We start from the raw sequence: 19,800 nt of genomic DNA, 5'->3' as shown, positions 1-19,800 counted from the left end.
TGTGAACGTTTTTTGGAAGCCAAACATCCAGCGCGCCTTCTGATATGAGTGCTGGAAGCTCCTGCAGCCAATTGGAAGCCGTGCCTTGGTTTTCAAACGTTTTCAGAAATCTAATGCACTTCTGGAACAGATTTCGTTCGAGAAACAAGTTACGACTGTATTTTGATGATTAAACTAATGAACTGTGCTTCCATCTGATTGTTTCAAACCTATGGAGAAATGCAGTCTTGGTGTTTGGTTTTCTGCCAAATGCAAAGGTTATTTCAGGTGTATTCCTCATTGCTTCGTGTGCAGTTAATTGAGCTCTCTCCCTCCCTTTAAAAAAGAAACTGAAAGTCAGCAAAACCTGCAGGGACATTGTAGAACATTAGTGCTGAAGAACAGCTTCCGAGGGCCAAATTAATCGAGGAATACAGCAGAACTGCCAAGCAAAGGGTTTGACTGTGCTCCCCTTGAATTAGCAAAGCTGCCCGTGCAACCTTGCAATCTTCTTCCTTGCTCTCCCTGCAGCTCACAGTTGCATAACTGGGCAGACTTGTCAACAGCCACTCACCTGTGATGATCAATAAACTGCTTACAGGAACTGTGGCTCTGTGCCAGGGACAGAAACACCCTTTCCATTTTTAAACACACACAACTGCCCTCAAGGCCTAACTGTATCTTGCACAATTTGTGAAGCAGGATTTCCTGATATTTGACCCTTTGCCTCAGGCTGTTTACATGATAGAAAAATACATTTTGCACCACTGCCACTATGAGCTCCATGGACACAGGTTCGAGAAACAGGCACCCAACCCACTGCCAAAGTCAGAAGAGGTAGTCAGACCTTTAGGGAATATCATAAAAGCAAACTGGGGTGAAGACCCTCTAGGAACATGGCCGCAACCACAAAGTGCTGGACTTCGATGTCAGAAACTCAAGTTCAAATCCCAGGCACAGCCCTGAAAGCTCAGATAGTAGAAAGGGGTTCTCTTTCATCATCATACACTCCTCTCTGGGCTACTCAGAGGATGAAATTGTTTCCTTGGAAGAAAACAATTAAATCAATGTCTAGAAGAAATGTTTGCCTGTAGGATTAAGGGAGCTCCATGAAGGCTATAGCTGCAAGGATGTGTGACGGTTTTTACTTGTTTTATTTTTATTTTTTTGCTGCCTTGACTGTTGCCCTGGACTCCTTTGGGAGGAAGGGTGAGAATCAAAATATTAAGAAATAAAAACCTGATCGTCATTTCTGTTTTAAAAAGCACTTTATACCATCTCTTTGATGAAAAGTAAATATATATTTTTTAAAAATTACTGCACAAATACTTTCCATTATTAAAAAAGGAATCCCAATGTAAAACTCCAATTTGCTTTTTTTATATCTGAGTAGCTGTGATAATTTACAATATATATATATACCTGTACTTAAAACCCATCAAGGAGGCATGCACTCTCCAGTCCCTTTTGATGATGTGGAATTAAGGAAAAGGAAAGTGGAACGATAAAAGACAGGTGGGTCATTGTTATTTTGGTGTTACTCTTCCAGCCTGAACTTGGCTAGGAGAGGGAGATGGTCAGAGGAGATGGTTTCATTGGGAAGCCCATTGACAGCCCAGAGATCTTTTTCTGTCACCAGTGATAATCGGCCAAGAAGGTTCAGGCGTCCGTCAAAGGCACGTTCAGCTCCTGCAACAGAAAGAAGAGGCTTTCAGGGGCCTGTGGACAATCCAGAGGTTTGAAGAGAGGTTCATAAGCATGTAAACTACATCACAACTGAGCTGGCACCAAGGCCTGGATGCATCATCATGCTGTTCTGAAATAAGCAATCAGGGAATCACAGTTCCTTTATTGGTCTTTACAGACACTGCATTCTGGGGAACTTTCAAGTCAATGTAAACAATACTGAACATTTATATGCTGCTTTCAAGTAAGCGCTTCACACACACTTCCCCACAACTTGCTCCCCTTCAAATATTATGGACTTTAATGCCCTATTCCTGACAATTGGGCCATGCTGGCTGGGGCTTATGGAGACTGTACTCCAACATCAGGCTGGGGAAAGCTACATGATCTACTTATTTCATAGTTCAGTGTGTTAGGCACTCTGCCACACCAGCTCTCCATTTAACTCCCAGGTGTGTGTGTGTGTGGGGAAGGGATGTGTGATCCTATCCCAAATATAACATGGTTTACCTAAGGTCAGTTTCATCAGTGGGTTGAAATCTGAAGTGAGAACTTCGCATCACAGCCTCTTGGCCAATTAGGTCCTGCTAGTTCTCCTAATCACCCCAGTTTAAACAAACACAGACTTAATATTCCATCTACTGGATTTTGCAAAGATGCACAGCGCTGAATATGTGCTACCAAGACAAGCTTCTGTCCTGACTTATCCACCAAGGAGATCAGCTTGAAAGCACTTTTAACATTATGGCACCATCTGGTGAGCTTTTGCTGTAACTGCTATTGCTTGATTTTATTTTTATTTTTAAAGAAGTAGTAACCTTCCACATGGTACAATGTCGTCAGCTAAAATGCATGTAATAACGTGAGCACAGGCTTTGCCACACTGGAATTGTAAACTTTAAAAAAACAAACTGGTCCTGTGCCTTTTCAAGCAGCTTGATCTTTAGAGATTAAATGGAAATGTGGTATCTCTTAGTAGTGAGAAGCTCTACTTGCTCATCTCTATAGATCCAGTTTATGTTAAATGCATAGGAACAGGCTGGGCTGGTTTATTTGTGATCCACTGGAAAGCCTGAAACTGAACTGTGTAGGGAGGGAAGTCAGCATTACAAAGACAATGATGCAAAGAAGATCTGTTGGCGCAGGCTACAAATGCAGGTAGTTAAGTGATGATAAATCTTCTGGTAGAGAATACAGCCTTGTCTGAGCTAGCCAGGCAGCTTCTATATTAAGCTGTGGACTGAGCTGTTTGTTCAGTCAGCACTGAAAATCAAGAGAGGTCTTCTGACCGAATCAAGTCCCTACTCTTAGCATTAGCATTTTATGAATGTGGAATAAAGAACATCTGGAAGCGACAAACCCACGTGTGTTTATGTGTGGGTGCTTTAAAGAGGCTCTACTGTACTGGAAATTTTTGCTCATTGTGCAGACTGGGTGAGCACCTAGCCAATCATTAGTCACCTATCTTGCTCTAGAGTCACTTGCCTGGTTCTGCAGCTGTGTTCTCCTTTGCCGCAGAATAGAAGATGTAATCCACAGTGACTGCGCTCCTGGAGTGGCAAGTGGTGACTTCTGGGGTTCCGCTGTCTGGCAGATAATGAGTGTAGGCCGAAGACAAGGGAAAACTGTGGTGCAAATATGTGAGTGACCTAAAACGGGAGAAGTGTTTCAGAAGTCACCAGCGTCTGCTGAGACAAAGGATCACAGATGAGACCACGCGTACACCAGGGAGTTTCTGCAGGCTACTGATGTTTCAGATGTTCCACCCCCAATTGTCCATCTGGCCCAGAGCTGCTCTGTTTTCTGTACCTAAGCCCCACACTTTGACATGACAATCCAGACTGAGAATGCTATTGCAGCAAGGCAGGGCAAGAACAACGCATTTGTGAGCCACGATTGTTTAACAATGGAAACATTTGTCCTGCTATTGCTCCTCATCCACTTCATAGTGGACATAGCCTAAACCATGTCCTTCATACAATGCTGTATTTTATTCCTTTGTTAATTTTATATCCTGCCCTTCCTCCCAAAGAAACCCAGGGTAACAAACAACAAGATATCAAACAATGAAAAATATCTTAGAAATAGTATCTAGTATCTTAGAAGCAATTCCAAAGACCCAGTTCCCGTATCGCACAGAACAAAGCCTCTAAGACAGCATCTGCAAAGTTTTGGTGCAATTATATTGCCAAGAATTATATCCAGGTTAACCTACAGCTTTGCTCAGACCAAAGGCAAAACCAGTTTAGTAACAGGGGCACAAGACCTGGATGGTGTGCTCTCCTTTATCCCATCAGCATGGCCATAAGGAGATCGGAAGCATTTACTGCTGCATCCAAACCAGGCCAAAATATGGTTGTAACTATGGTTTCTTTGAACAAGCCAACTTTGTACTGGGGTTGGTCTTGCAAACCATGGTTAACCCTAACCACCATATGTTGGATATTCACAAACCCTTGCCAGTTTGCAAATTTCCAATTTCTTCTTCCTTGGTGTGTTGGAGGATGAAGTAGGGAGTGCACATATAGCATTTTAGTGAGTAAAACTTTCAGCTCTCTGTTTATACAGGTCCAGAGTTGTAGTAGCTGATGCCTGCAAACAAGCTGACAACCGCAGTGATGTCAAAATTTACCGTTTTGCCACTGTTACGACCTCTTCTGAATTTTCCAAGCTTCCTTCTTTAGTCTCTTTTCTCTCTGGAAAAAACCAACAACAGCAATCATAGAAGCACAGGAAGCTGCCTTATACCTGATCAGGCCATTTGTTCATTGAGTCCAGTATTATCTAGTCTGCTTGATAGCAAAGTCACCAGCAAGACATCTTCCACCCCTGTTTTGTTATCTGATCCTTCTATAACTGGAGATGGCAGGAATTGAACCTGCAAAACAGGTGATCTGTGTATGAGCTATGGCTCCTACCCTATATGGGAGAGCGCGCACAGATCTACAGCTGCTGCTTATCCATTCAGCCAAAAGTTGCTCATGAGTTGACCTGCAGATGAGCGCTTGGGAAGAACCAATGTGACCAGTCAACTCTACTAAAATCACTTCTAAGGCTTTTGTAAACATCCACAAAAACTTTTCACCCACTGATGAATTCCCAGTGACTTTATATTTTTAGCTTCTCTGGGGTCAGACAGCGCCTGTAGGACTTGAACTGCCAGCATTATGTGACTGAATTGCTGAAATGATACACGAGGGAACTGCTAGGTTAAATTCAGCTGTAAACATCTGAGGGGAAGTAACCTTTTGGGAAAACACTTGGGTTATCTGCTCTGAAATTTACCTCTTTCTTTTTCTAGCTGCTTCTGTTGCTCCTCATACATACAGTCCTGAGAAATGCCGAGGCTTGGAGGCCAAATGGGGATAGTGAGTATCCTATTGCCCCGTGGGGACTGTTCCTGGCCAGACACCTTAAAAAGCAAGAAACAAACCAAAACAACCAAAGAGAAATATTTGCATTTCTAGAAGATGCCCAACAGTGATTTCTGGTGTAACCCAGAACTCACCTACATAGAAGTCATTTACATTACAAACCTAAAAATGTTAACTCAGAGGAAAGCCCCATTAACTTCAATTGGACTTCTAGATAAATGATTTTAGGATTGTAGGCTTAGGTTCAGCAATCTAGCTTGCAGAGCTATTTCATGGCAATTCATAGTTAGCTTGGGATTTTATCTTTCAAGATAAACTGGCATGATATATTACCTTACTGTTCACTCTCAACTCTGGATCAGATTTGAATGTTATAGAGCACCTGTCTTAACACAAATCCTTTCAATGACCCAACAGTTTATTTCTACTATTGTGAGAGCTGCCGCGTTTATTTTTAATTTTTGGCTTCCCATTTAGCCACTTTTTGAGCCACAAAAGAACTCCTGCGCCACAAGTACTCAGTTTTGGAGTCTAGTTGGTGAGAGAGCTGGCAAAAATGTAATTACTTTACATTTATTATGTGTCTGTATGTTCCTGTGTGTGTGTGTGTGCGCGCGCGCGCGCACGTGCACGTACACACACACACACACTGGTACCACCCCCATTTCATGCAAAAGCAACTATGCTCTAGATGATTTTTAATTTACTGTGCTACCAGTCGGCTGATTAGCAGCACCTGCAAAGCGCTATGAAAAGCACTCCACAATACTCTTGTGTCTTCCTTTGCAAAGAGGCTCAGCAAGACCAAACTATCAGTTGACTGATGGGTCATGTGGAGTACTTTGCAAATTGCTCTGCAATACCCATGTGGGCAAAAAAGGGTCACCTGATGCCAGGAGACATAAGGTGATAAACAAGTGGGGGGCCCCGTTAGCAACCTGTCAGACCTGGCCCAGAAGGGGCAGGAGAGAGAATGATTCAGTCTGCTGGTTAAATGCAGTTCACCACCAGTGTTAAAAACTGAGAGCTAAATGGCACCTTAAACATAGGTTATGGGCACCACAATGGAGTGTTTAGGTGTCCTTTTTTATAACAAGAGTACAAAACTGAAAATGAATGAACTGCAGCTAAAATCTTATGCTAATTTTTCACATGGTCTAGTCCTCATGTGAAGACTGCAAAAAACAAAGCTATACTTCCCCTGCCCACCCTCCTAATATTCTTATGAGGGTCCCTTCTCCAGTCTTCAGAGAGTGGCTGGAAGTGGGGAGGCAGAAAAAGCTCCTCCTTTTCTTCCAGCAGTGGCAGTTTTAATCTGAAATCTTAGGCTCAGTACTGCGCCCAGAGCTCAGAAACTGCTTGCGCTAATGAAATTCCCTGTCGCAAAATGCACCTAGAACAATGGGAGTTTTGAATACTGTTCACCACCCCTGCCCAAAGCAATGCTTTGCAAAGTTCTACTCTTCAGTGAACATATCCTACATCTGCATCACCTTGTCTACTGCGGAACTCTTCATCATCTGACACAGAACCCCTGCTCATCACAGGAAGAGGAGGAGCAAAAGCATGTTCTAAGGCACTCACAGTGTCTTAGAACCGTTGGCCTCACCACAGTCCCATGGTGGGCCTTGGAATGTCTTCCACCCTCCTGTGGGCTGAAAGCTCCAGAAGATTATTAATGGATGCAACCAACTACTTCCTAAGAACACTGTTTGAAAACCTCATACCTGTACTGGCTTTGGACCACACAGCATATTTTAGAAAGAACAGCAATGCAAATTATCATCATGGAAACCCCACAATGTTATAGGGGTGGGTGGCAGGGACATCATCTTTTGCGTGTTGTCTACCCATATTTTTTTTTCTTTACACACCAACTTGACAAATGGCTACCTACTTTCCCTATCGCCAGTCCTTCGTAATTCAGCTTGCCTTCCCTTAAGAAATTGTACAGGGGAGAGTGAGGGACGGAATTGAAGTCCCCGCAGATGACGAGGGGGCAGAAACGCCCGTCTTCCTGCATAGCCACGCTGGTAATTTCCGCCAGCAGCATGGCAAGCTGGGTGAGCTTGATGTCCCCCCGCCTTGGGTTATACAGCAGGTGTGTGTTGGCCACGCAGATGGCGGCCGAGGGGGCCTTGCAGGAAAAAAGAGGCTGCAAGAGAACCACCAGGCCCACGTTATCTCTGTCCAAGAGGGGGATGTTGCGACGAAAGAATTCCACTGGATTTGAAGAGAGGAGATGGAACTTGGAGGCCTTGAAGCAAATGGTGCAGCCATCTGGCTTCCTTCCTGTCCTCATCTTGTACTCACAATGATAGCCTGGGGAAGGGAGAAAAAAGGAGCTTCAAAATGTGTCTCCTTTATACTCTGAGCTAAACTCTAAGTACACATGTTTAATATGTTCTGGTCCATTGGGCTGTATGCCGGGGATGGGGAACAAGTGGTCCTCCACAAATTGTTTGATGAAAACTCCCATCAGCCCCAGCCAGCGTAGCCAATGGTCAGGGAAGGTGTGAGTTGGAGTCCAACATCTGGAGAGCCACAGCTTCCCCGTCCCTCAGCTACACAGCAGGGGTGGGGTGGGTCTACCTCTTATAGCAGGGATGGGGAATCTCCTGCCCAAAGGCCAAATATGGGACACGAGGCTATTTCCACCAAACCACGCACACCTGCCCCGTACTTGCACATCAAGTGTGCGACAGGTGAAGATGCAACTGGATTGGCTGTGTGATTGAATTCATTGTGAGGAACTCGATTGCACAGCCCACCCCTTTGGAAAGCAGGCTTGAAGTCATCACCAATCAGCTGACAGGTGGTGACTTCAAGCCTGCTGATTCACTGCACCTCAAAGCACTGTGATTATCCACAGAAGTCCCAACCCTGCCTGCCTGTCAGATTTGGCTTATGGAGGGTTGGGGAGATAAGTACATGGTCTACTGGCAAGACTGTACCTTGGTTCTCCCCATACCTTCCTGCTTTCTGTCTATTTGCTCATGGAGATGGGCTGGGGTTAATATGGCCAAAATCAGTGGACTGTAGGGAGGTTAGCTGGGGAAAGCGGGGTGGGTAGGTCGTGGTTTGACATATATTACTGGACAGTTTATACCTAAGGCTTCCAAACTTGGCTTGATCTCTATTCTGTAGTGGTCTTCTTGCACCTCTTGCAAACAAAGTACCTGTTGGGAGGAAAACAGCTGATCAACAAGTAGCATACTCCCCAACATGACTAGGCTGACTTTAAAATTTTAGAAACTGGCTTACAACTTTCAATAACATTTCGAAGAAGAGATAATAATGGTAATACTGCAACTGAAAATAATTTCAGGTTATTTAATAGTAAAATTATGTATTGTTAAGAACTGGGTACGATTCAGGCAAATTCAAGCATTTTCAAGCCACGCTGATTCCTGAAGAGCATGGTTAGCTCTGGCAGTGAAATCAACGTGCCTTTAAAAGGAAAATTAACGTTATAAACCGATGCATGTCTTATTGGAAGTAAATCCCATTGTATTTCATTCAGCCCAAGGCTGCAATTTTATATTCACTTGAACTAAAAATGATTTACTTCCAAAGAAACATGCAAAGGACTGGGCTGTAAGAAAATAAGACCAGGTTAAAAAGGGTTGGTTTTTTTAGAAGGAATCTGAATGGAGAGACATGGCACCAGGTGCATGTTCACTATACCTAAACATGAAGTGCATGAAATAACCACATGCTCACTTATGGCAGGTGTGGGAACTTCTTGGCCTCTGGATGTTGATGAACTACAATTCCCATCAGCCTCAGCAAGCATGGTGAATGGCCAGGGATGATAGGAGTTGTAATTCAGCAACATCTGTAGGGCCAAAGGATCCTCATGCCTGGCTTACAGTCTGTAAAAGATTTGTCCTCCTATGGATTGCTTTTTTATTGGCAGCTATGAGGTTAGCTTCCCACTTACATCTGCATCCAGCCGTTTGATGTCTGCCAGAATGTTGGGAAAACGATAGTTCCAGGCTAGCACATGCCGTTGGCAGTGTCTATACAGGTGAGAGTTGTCTTCTAACAAGTCTTGGGAAAGGATGTTGTACGACATCACGGTGAAATCAAACTTCTCCAGTGTGTCTTGATGATCCTGGTTGATCGGCTTATCCTCTTCAAGGACCTTCATTTTTTTACTTTGCTGGCAAAAGTATTCCCAGTGTCTCTTGACCACACCTGCTGAAACACAACAACCAGGCCAGGAGCGGCGGATTGTTTGCATTCATACTTTTGACTTGAGCTTTTAAAGTTCTGTACAAAACAATTTAAGTCCTGTTTTGGGGAGCCTACTAATTAAATATGAACTGTCCAGCTCTGCATTAGGGCCTGTTCCCCTTCTGAGATCAGGTGTGTACTGATCAGCGAGGCAGCCTCCTTAGTTGTGGAGCTCTGCCTAGGTACTCCTCTGCTCAGACAAATCTAGGAGGTAGCAAGCTAAAGCCTTTTCTTTTTGATAATTTTGTTGAACTGCTGTATTTTTATCTCTCTTTTGGGAAAGCTTTCTGAAGGTTGGGGTATAAATGTTTAAAATATGAAAAATAATTTTAAGTGTTTCGTTAATCAGGACTTCTAGTAATTTGGCAATAACATTGGCACTTCTTTAAATAGGAAGTAGAAGACTCCCTGGAAAAGACCCTGATGCTGGGAAAGATGGAGGGCACAAGGAGAAGGGGACGACAGAGGACAAGATGCCTGGACAGTGTTCTCGAAGCTACCAGCATGAGTTTGACCAAACTGTGGGAGGCAGTGGAAGACAGGAGTGCCTAGCATGCTCTGGTCCATGGGGTCACGAAGAGTCAGACATGACTAAACAACAACACTTCTGTTACTGAATTGTTTAACAACAATAGTACCAAAAGAGACCCATCTCTCTTAGAAGTAGCTTTAGTATATAACAGAAAGTAGGAAGAAAATAATAACAACAGGAAAACCCTGGGATAGCAATAAACAGGACCCTGTTGAGGAGTGGAATTTAACATAAAAGTTGTAATAAACAATTTGCTGGATGCAGGCAAATGAGTGGGCTGGTGGAGGATGGATTCTTCTATTTTGTGATTAATTTTTGTTGGTGAAATTTAATTGATATGTTACCTGTATGTTCTATTTTTGGTACTGAATTGCTGTTGAGTTGCTTCAGCACTTCTTTATGTTTGAAAATGACACATAAACTGAATAACAACAGACACATTGCAAAAATGCCTCCCTCACCAGCCTGCTTGGTCTCCATACTAGCTGTGAAGAAATGGAAATATCTTCTTCCATTTATTTCCTGAACTTCCTCCCAGAGGAGCACAGGGCGGCAAACACATCATAAATGTGCCAATTAAAACATCTAAAAACAATTCAAGATTCCGACACAAACTGGGAATGATCTTTCCTTAAAAGGTTTGTTGAAAGAGGAAAGTCTTCAGTAAGCGCTGAAATGACAACAGAGATGGTGCATCTCTAATATTTAATGGAAGTTATTTCCAAAGAGCAGCTGCCACAATACTAAAGGCCTGATTCCTGCACTGTGCAGAATGGACATCTTGATAAGATGGTACCTGAAGGAGGCCCTCACCTCTAGAGCACAATGATTAATTGGGGATATAAGGGGTGGGGTGAACTTTCAGGTATACAGGTTCCAAGTTGTTCAGGGCTTTGTGCTTCAGAAACAGCATAAAGGTGTCAACTGGCAGCAAGAAAATGCAGCAGGCTGGTGGTGGAGGACACAAAATAGGATAGAATGATCCATTCATCATTCACCAGTCCACTTAGTAGAAATATTATTATTAGCCTAAAAGACTAGTAGCTCAGTGGCAGAGCATCATCTGCCTTGTATGCAGATGATTCCAGGCTCAATCCCTGGCATCTCCAGGTAAGACTGAGAAGGAGTCCTGGTTCAGCCTCTGGAGAGCTGCTGTGTGGAAAGCGCTGAAGTAGATGGACAATGAATCACAGAATTGTAGAGCTGGAACGGACCCTGAGGGTCATCTGGTCCAACCCCCTGCAATGCAGGAATCTCAGCAAAAGCATCCATGACGGATGGCCATTCAACCTCTGCTGACTCAATATAAGGCAGCACCCCATGCTGCTAGTAGCTTGTGTACCCAAGCAGGATATGAAGGAGGGGCCTTCACCTCCTCTCTGGCAGGCCTGGAAGTGCAGGCAACAACAACCAAAAATATCACTCTTGTAAATTTTGTTGGCTTATTTCATCAGCTGTTGTCAACAGTGCAAAAGAAAGGTGTCAACAGCTTATGGACCATAAACCATAAATATGTGTGTTTTCTGAGCAAGTTGAATTCAGCATATATGATAATATCACACTTTTATCTCATCCTTTTTCCAAGGAATTCAAGGCACCACAAGAATCCGATGAGGTAGGTTAGGCAAGAGACATTGACCGGCTCACTGAGTAAGCTCCATGGCCGCGTGGGGACTTGAACCAAGGCACCCCAGACCCCATGGCCTCTCTTCTCTCCTAAATAAGTAACACAACCATGTAAATATTAAGAGCAAAGGATCAAGGGAGTGAGATGCCACCATACCTCTTGGTTCTGGAGTGCTTCCTTCTTTACACTGAAGTTGAGGTGGAGACCAGGATGTTTCATCTGAAGGTGAGGTACACAGTTTTTCATTAGGGCTGTGACAAATGTCCTGATCCCCACTATGTCGTCTTCGCTTTACACATGGCTCATCTCCCTCAGCTTTCATTGTAGCACAGAGATGAATGGAAGAGTTTTGTACGAGGCTAGGAAACTGTGTGCTCCAGAGCAGAGGAAGCCTACAGCTCCCTGAGAAATCCCAAGGGTTCAAGGGTGAGCAACAAGCCCCAAAACAGGATGCGGTTCTCTTCATATGCTGGAAAGCTTGACCATCCCGGAAGAGTCTCTGAGCAACATTCCAGTGGCAAACCCAATCTCTGCCGAGCCTCTGTACACGATGGGACAGCATGGGATATCTGGAAAGAAAGCAGTGTTAGGAGAGATCCTTTGCTGTGAGATATACAGACATGACAACTAGACAACGGCCTTGTTCTTACTGCAACACACTAACATGGCTTCCTGTCTGGAAACTGCATCCTCCTGGCTGATCTCGGATGCTGCAACATTACACTCCTCCATTACTTGAAGTCTGTAATTGGCTTTATCCTCAAATTACAAATATTTAATCTCATTACAAGGGACGCGGGTGGCACTGTGGGTAAAACCTCAGCGCCTAGGACTTGCCGATCGCACGGTCGGCAGTTCGAATCCCCGCGGCAGGGTGCGCTCCCGTCGTTCGGTCCCAGCACCTGCCAACCTAGCAGTTCAAAAGCACCTCAGGGTGCAAGTAGATAAATAGGGACCGCTTACCAGCGGGAAGGTAAACGGCATTCCGTGTGCTGCGCTGGCTCGCCAGATGCAGCTTGTCACGCTGGCCATGTGACCCGGAAGTGTCTGCAGACAGCGCTGGCTCCCGGCCTATAGAGTGAGATGAGCGCACAACCCTAGAGTCTGGCAAGACTGGCTCGTACGGGCAGGGGTACCTTTCCCATTAAATAAGGAAGGGCATTACTTTTTCTTCAGGAGACAAGAAACTCTGTCCACTAGCTATGATCCAGGTTTGCTTTGGTCTCTTAGATGTCTCTACCAAAAACACATTAGGCTGCAATGGGCAAATGCTTTATGCTGCTTTGTGTTTCCAGGTGTGGTTGGTTATGACACAAGGCTGAGCAGTTTTGTCATACAGAACAGGCTTCCTCAACCTCAGCCCTCCAGATATTTTTGGCCTACAACTCCCATGATCCCTAGCTAGCAGGAACGGTGGTCAGGGATGATGGGAATTGTAGTCTCAAGACATCTGGAGGGCCGAAGTTGAGGAAGCCTGATATAGAAGCAGCAGAAGTGAAACAGAAAGCACATAGTTTGAGAATGACTGGCAGATACCGAACATATTCACTAATGCTCAAGTTCAATCAGCTACTAACTTGTTTACACATCCATGGCCACCATATCAGTTTAGTAATAACCTTGCCCTGAAGCTTCCTATGCTCCTGTGCCTTTTTAGTTGATCCCAGAAAGCTTTACTCCTACCCTGATTTTTACTTTCTGATTATTTTTTTCCTAACACATTACACAGCTACCTGCAATGTTTATTTTAGATCTTATACATATATATATACAGAAATATCAATGGGCTTATCTCTGGACTCCTCATTAATGGACGTTTTCCTGTCTAAATGTTTTGTCAGCAAAGCAAAATGTGTAACACTGAAATCCTAAGATCGTTTATTTGTTAGTGTGTATGTATACATACATACATACATACAAGGACATGAAGGCAGCAATCCTCTCCTGTTGTTTGCTCCTAGCATCTTAATACTCAAGAGGTACACATTCTGCATATGGAGGTTTCACTTAGCTATCATGATCAATAGCTGTTTAGACTTGTATTCCAAAGAGTACTAAGTTCCAGGGTATGACTGAAGGCACTTTGCTGAAGCTATGCAGATCTGGGTCTGATCAGTGCCAAGTACAGTAACTGAAAACCACATGTATGCTGCCTTTCATGACAGAAGAAGGCTGGGTGCAAATGTAATTATTTGAGCAACATTTACACGAAACGATGATGTCAAGCGGTATATAAAGTGTCGAAATCAAAAAATGTCCCTCTTTCTTTCACGGGACAGGTAAGCACAGGAGGCCCTAATCCTCCTCACTGCCACCCTTTGAAACCAGGGTGGCAAACCTGTGGCCCTCCAGATGTTGCTGAACTCTCTTCACCCCCTGCCACACTAGCTGGGTCCGACAGGAGAGGCAGTTCAGCTACACCCGGAGTGCCAAAGGCAACACCTGCCTTTCAGCCACGGGTGGGAACCTGGGGTCCTCCAAATCTTCAGAACCTAAGAGGAGCCTGCTGGATCAAGCCCACCGAGTCCAGCATCCTGTTGTCACAGTGGCCAACAGCGTGGGAAGCCCAGGAGCAGGAAAATCAGCGCTCTCCCCAAAGGCAGCCTTCAGAAGGATGGTGTTTTTATATTGCAAGCCGCCTTATGATCCGCAGATGAAAGGCGATATACAAATTCCGTAATAATTCTGACACTGAAGGCGGAATACAGGCACCACGAGCTTGTCGAATCCCTCCCATGTTGCCAGTGTCGGCCAGTGGTCGGGGATGATTCGGAGGGCCACAGGTGGCCCCCTCCAGCCTTAGGCCGCCCACCCCGGCTGAGCCGCCGCAGTTACCTCCAGGGGGACACCTGCCCTCTGCTTTACCAGGCCGCCCCGGCAGGTTCTCTGCTCCCCGCGCCGGCCCCGCAGAGGGCTCATCTCAGAGGGCCGTGGCCGGCGGCTCCTTCACCACACGCGCTCCAGGTCCGGCTTCGCCCGCGCAGCCGCATCCAAACAAGCCGGACTTAGCGGTCGCTCCTCCCCTCCTCACGTAACGAAGGGCGCTCTCGCTTTGGCTTCCGTGGGGGCCCATGGGACTTGTAGTTCGGCTTCCGCAACAGACGCTGCCCTCGCCGGCGGACTCATAGATTTATAAATAGACCTACTGAATACAAAAGACTTCCGGGTTCCTTTAGACTCTTCCCTTTAGAACCTGCGGCAATATTGCGCGAAAACGGAAAGGTTCCATTTCTCCTCTGGCGGAGACCAAAAACTTTGCTTCGTTGTTTTCTATCAGTTGCCATTTCCGTGGGACCAGTTCTACTCTAAAGGCGAGTTTGGAAGCATCTTTAGACAGGACTCCACACTCTACTTTTCCTATCTCTATGGTCCGTGGATAAAAGTCGTCGTAGAACAATTCAAAGAGCGGAAGGCGGGGCGAATAAGCTCTCTCTCTCGCTCTCTCTCTCTCGGGAACCATCTTTCTTAAGGGCAACATTAACGCCTCCGCCGCCATTTTTGTGCAGGGAAGAAAGGCCCTGAGGGGGAAGATGATGACAGTCGGCCCGGCTTGGGATTGAGGCGGAGAGAGACGCCATGCCGCTGGTCGTCCTCTGCGGGCTGCCGGGAAGCGGCAAGACCCGGCGCGCCGAAGAGCTGAAGGCGGCGCTGAGCGCCGAGGAGGCCTCAGAGCGGCGCGTTTTCGTGGTGGCCGAGGCCGACTTGGGCGCCGGTGGCGGGGACGGCGTCGCCCGGGCTGCTCTGAGGGCGGAGGCCGAGCGCCTGCTGAGCCGCCGCGACGTGGTTCTGGTGGACTCGGGCGCCGAGCTGAAGAGCTTCCGCTACGAGCTGTACTGCCTCAGCAAGCACGCGGGGACGCCGCACTGCGTGCTCCTGTGCCCGGGAGGCGCCGCCCGCCCGGACCGGCCTCCCCTGGAGCCGCCCGACTCGCGTCACCGCTGGGACTGGCCGCTCTTCGTGGCGCCCGCCGACCCCGCCGAGCCGCTGCCTTGGCCCGAGATCCGCGCCGCCCTCTTCGAGCGCCGCCCGCCGCCGCCCAACCAGTCCACGCGCTCGCAGCCCCTGCAGGCCGCCGGCTTCCTGCACCGCCTCGACCGCCTCACGCAGGACGTGCTGGCCGCCCTCATGGCCGCCCAGAGGAACGGAGCCCAGCCGGGCCAGTTCGTGCCGCTCGCGGTGGACGGGCTGTCGCAGGCAGGCGGCGGGGAGCCTCCGGGGCTGCTGCTGACCCGGCCCATCAGCCTGGCGGAGCTGAGCCGGCTCCGGAGGCAGTTCCTCAGCTACGCCAAGATGCACCCGGGTGAAGGCGAGGGCGACCTGCCGCAGCTTGGAAGCATGTTCCTGCAGTACCTGGGCCGCAACCTCCAGTGAGGAGGGGCTGGAAGCCGCCGAGCCGAAAGGAAAGCAAGCCCGAGGGGGACGGAGCAGGCGCGCCGTGGGATTTGGGGGGGCGCCCGCCCGCTATGCACCTGCAGTACACAAGAGCCGAAGGAGCCTCCCCGACCATGAAGGGAGTTTGTCTGCTGCTGGAGCTTTTGGCCCTGGGTCGACTTTGCCGTCTAAACCCGAGAGAGGAATGCACCTCCTGCCTATCATTTTAAGTGTGTCGAACTGATCCGAAACCGATCTTGGCAAAAGGGGGTCAGGATTATTGTAAATAAATGAGTTTTTCCTCTCCGCAGGTCACACACCTGTTTATATTTTAAGTTGCTCTTTTCGTTTTTGTTACGCTCCCTTGCTGCAGGGGGGGTTGGACTAGATGACCCTTGGGAGATGTCCAGGTCCCTTTCAGTTCTACGATTCTAGGGTTGTGTACATGGTTCATGTACAGCACACTAAGGGAGCTGGTATCTGGTGACACAATGAGTCAGTGTGTCAGGTTGTTTTAACAGAAGGTTGATGGTTTAGGCCCCCTGGAGGGACACTAGATGACTCTCAGAATCCTATCCAACTACAGTTCTCTGACTTGAGAAACAGTAGCCAGCCTAAAGCCACCCAGTGTGATGCTATTGTGGTCAGACGACGATTCTGATGTAAATTGAGTGTGATCCTGAGAGTTTCTTCATCATGGATTGGACACAAACCCACTACAATCAACTGCTGGACTGTGTGCTGCAGGACCACAACTTCTGCTATTCTTAACAGACAGCTACTATTGCCTTTTCCAAGAGTAAAACAGAAAGGATGAGCATCAGGGCTGGCTCAAGATATTTGGTACCCTAGGGGGATTATATGTATACTGCTTTTGTAGATTTGGTGTTTGAAACTTACCTTAAAAGTTATTGTTATGCTGTTTTTAATAGCAAGCTGTCCTAATAAGGTATTGGGAGGGTGGTGTATAAATAAATAAACCCACATCCTACTTAGTAACATGGAGCATGGTGCGCTCCCATATGAACTGGACTGAAATGAATGGGAATTAAGTGCTCCAGTCCATTTCAGTGAGGCTAGCACAGGAGACCCTCGTGGGAATTGCTCATAGTTCATGTGCTATCACTCTAGAATGAATTACTATTTGCCATGGGTGGCAACTTTTTAAGGTGTCACTTTTATTATACCAAAGAGATGCATCAGTGCCTCTAGTGCGAAACAGAATATGATGTGATTCTTTCCGGGGGCCAATATCACTTTATAGATTATGCTAATTAAATACAATCTAAACTATAAATATCTACCTAGTACTGGTAAGGAAATAACATTAAATGTCAGTTTTGTATTGACATTGTGAATGCAAACTGTACACCTTGACAATATAACTGAGGGAGAGATGGAGGCTGCTGTCCTATGCACACTTAGGAGTTTGCCCAATTGAACAGGTGGCAATCTCTATGCACAATCACATTGGGAGTGAGTCCCGTTCAACATATTTATTTATGTAACGCTTAACGTCAGAATATGCTTCTAAGTAGTTTGCAAGTATAAAAACCAATGGCGCATAGTGGAATAGCTCAGTTGGTAGAGCACAAGACTTAATCACAGGATTGTGGATTTACAGGAGGCTGGACTAGATGATCCTCGTAGTCCCTTCCAACTCTACAATTCTATGACTTTAATTTTTAAATAAACATACACAGAACCCAGTAACAGAACAACCAAATGAGTTCTAACTAGCTAAAAAACTCACCTTATGGCCATGATGCGGTTCCACATCTAGTTCTACCTTTAAATGAAACAATAGTTGGCGAACTGTGAGGGCAGAATTGGTCCTCTTGGAACCAAATCACAATTGCCATGGAAACCTGTAGTGCTAGACCTAGAACTTTGGAACCATTGTTCTATTGTGATCACACAAAATACTAATCTTAATCAGTGATGTGGGTTTTCCGGAAAATTTAGAACTGGAGATTTTTCCTAAACAAATTAGGATAATTTGGATCTGGATTTTTTTCAGTCTGCATCAGAAAGTTTTCTGATGAGAGAGTGATCTAATTCATCATTTTTGCTTTGTTTGTATTTACTAAACAAAACAACTTTGAAATTGGTTACCTAATAACTGTTGAGCTCCTTAAAGGAAAGGTGGGATATAAAGGTAATTAGAAAATAAATATAAATAATATATAAATAACTAATTATTGTTAAATGAACTCTAAACGACCCTTACAAGTTCTGTACAAGTGGTCTTTGGAGAAATAATAAATAAAAAAGACATTACTATATATGTTAAATTATGCAGCTAATGAAACTATGGCAAAATACATTAAAAAATCAGAGTAACGTGATTTACCTCACTGTTCAGTGCATGATTATGAAGTGGTGGCTTTGATTGACATTAATTACTCTTAAGTGCATACTCAAGGGGGTAGTATGTTCACAGTTAACATGTGACATCAAGATTTTAACTCATTACCTATACCTGGAGATGGCTTGACCAAGGTACTCCACGCTCTGGTAACTTCCAGATTGGATTATTGCAGTGTGCTTTACATGGGACAACCCTTGAAGACAACTCAGAAACTTCCAAGTAGTCCAAAAGTGCAGCGGTCAAGTGGCTGGGGTTGCCTTTAGGATTTACATATCCCCTGTCCTAAAACAGCTGCATTAGTTTCCAGGTTCTTTCTGGGCCTAATTTAAGGTGCTCACACTAATGTTTAAATCCAAAAGGCTTATGTCCCAAATTTTTGGGAGACTGCCCCCTTTAAGATTAGAGGGAGTGGTCTCTTTGTAGCTCCACTTCCCTTAGAAGTTTGAGGGGGTGATAGCCCAGGAGAGGGCATTTTCTGTGACAGCTCCTAAATTGTGCAATTCCCTCCCCACTGAGGAGCGTCTGGCATCTTCACTGTGCAGTTCTCAATGACTGCTGAAGATGCATCTCTTTATCCTGACATTTGGTACCTGGTATGTATGTGTGTGTGTGTTTCAGGGCCCACCCTATTCCCATGACTGTTCTAACTGTTTTTAATGCTGAGTTTTAAATAGCTGTAACCACCTCTGGGACCTCCTGTTGAAGGGCGGGTAATATAGCGAAATCAGTAATTGCTTATTTTTATTTCTTTTGAAAATTTCTAACCAGTGCCTTTATACAAAACATGGATTTCTGGATGGTGTACATTAAAATCAAGTATCAAAACAGTATTGAAACAATTTTTAAAATAATAAAAATAATAAATTGAGCTGAAAAGGAGTTAAAATGAAATAAGTCTGTTGCTTTAAAAGGGAGTACCTAGCTGAATGGCAAATAAATCAAGTGGCAAGCTATGGATGTGAATAAACAGTGACCTAGTAATCTAAAAACACACACCTAGTTACAATAACTAACTGAATTTGCAGCATAGTTTTATGTATAGGACACTGGCTAAAATGTGGGGCTTGGACTGGGGAGTCCAAGGTTCACATTCTCACTCAGTGGGTGACCTTGGGTCAGTAACTATCTCTCAGTCCAACCTGCCATACAGTTGTGAGGATAGGAGGGAGAGAACTATAGAGTGTACAGTATATTTCAATCATTGCACAAAAGGTAAATACTGTATAAGTGCAATGTATATTTATCAGTAAATAGACCAATAATTCCTAAACTAGACCTGTCTGTATGGCTGTGGGCTTCACACCTGACCATAGCTGTCAACGTTTCCCTTTTTTAAAGGGAAATTCCCTTATTCCGAATAGAATTCCTCGCAAGAAAAGGAAAAAGTTGACAGCTATGCACCTGACATGTAGTGATCAAGCTTCAGTATAAGTATTGTTTGTTAATCGGTTCTTGAATACAGATTTCTCTTTCCACCCTAAATCATGATTGAAGTACTGGACCCAAACTAACAAAATGATTTTCAATAGGGACAGATGTCAAGTTATATACTCTCCAGTGCTGAAAGTGTGACCTCCAAGCAGTTATGCTCCAGCCGTTCCCCACCTTTAAAATCAACATA

General features: G+C 45.3%; 2 protein-coding genes across 8 annotated transcripts; one reads left to right on the top strand and one right to left on the bottom strand.

The window, feature by feature from the left end:
* Window positions 1-1,228: 1,228 nt before the first annotated feature.
* ANGEL2 (angel homolog 2) lies at window positions 1,229-19,097 on the bottom strand. 7 transcript variants are annotated; one of them, XR_014545837.1, is made up of 9 exons: window positions 17,562-19,097; window positions 11,594-12,006; window positions 8,983-9,242; window positions 8,149-8,218; window positions 6,937-7,361; window positions 4,951-5,077; window positions 4,298-4,361; window positions 3,151-3,350; window positions 1,229-1,668 (listed from the first exon to the last, which is right to left on the bottom strand). XR_014545837.1 is itself a non-coding variant. In XM_083605229.1 (9 exons), the coding sequence occupies exons 1-9, from the start codon at window positions 17,585-17,587 to the stop codon at window positions 1,517-1,519; spliced, it is 1,701 nt and encodes a 566-aa protein (XP_083461355.1). In that variant the 5' UTR covers window positions 17,588-19,081; the 3' UTR covers window positions 1,229-1,516. The 7 variants fall into 7 exon arrangements, 5 of the variants coding, with proteins under 5 accessions (XP_083461355.1, XP_083461356.1, XP_083461358.1 ...); XR_014545838.1 differs by lacking the exon at window positions 17,562-19,097 and adding an exon at window positions 14,273-15,423 and having other exon boundaries at window positions 8,983-9,239; XM_083605229.1 differs by having other exon boundaries at window positions 3,151-3,314; window positions 17,562-19,081.
* KTI12 (KTI12 chromatin associated homolog) lies at window positions 15,014-19,055 on the top strand (the record flags this gene model as incomplete). The annotated part of the gene is made up of 1 exon (XM_083605573.1): window positions 15,014-19,055. One exon carries the CDS (start codon window positions 15,014-15,016, stop codon window positions 15,806-15,808), a length of 795 nt encoding a protein of 264 aa, XP_083461699.1. The 3' UTR covers window positions 15,809-19,055.
* Window positions 19,098-19,800: the final 703 nt, after the last annotated feature.

Source organism: Podarcis filfolensis, assembly GCF_964270895.1.
Source record: "Podarcis filfolensis genome assembly, chromosome: 3".
NCBI lineage: Eukaryota > Metazoa > Chordata > Lepidosauria > Squamata > Lacertidae > Podarcis > Podarcis filfolensis.
This window is presented reverse-complemented; position numbering and strand designations above follow the sequence as displayed.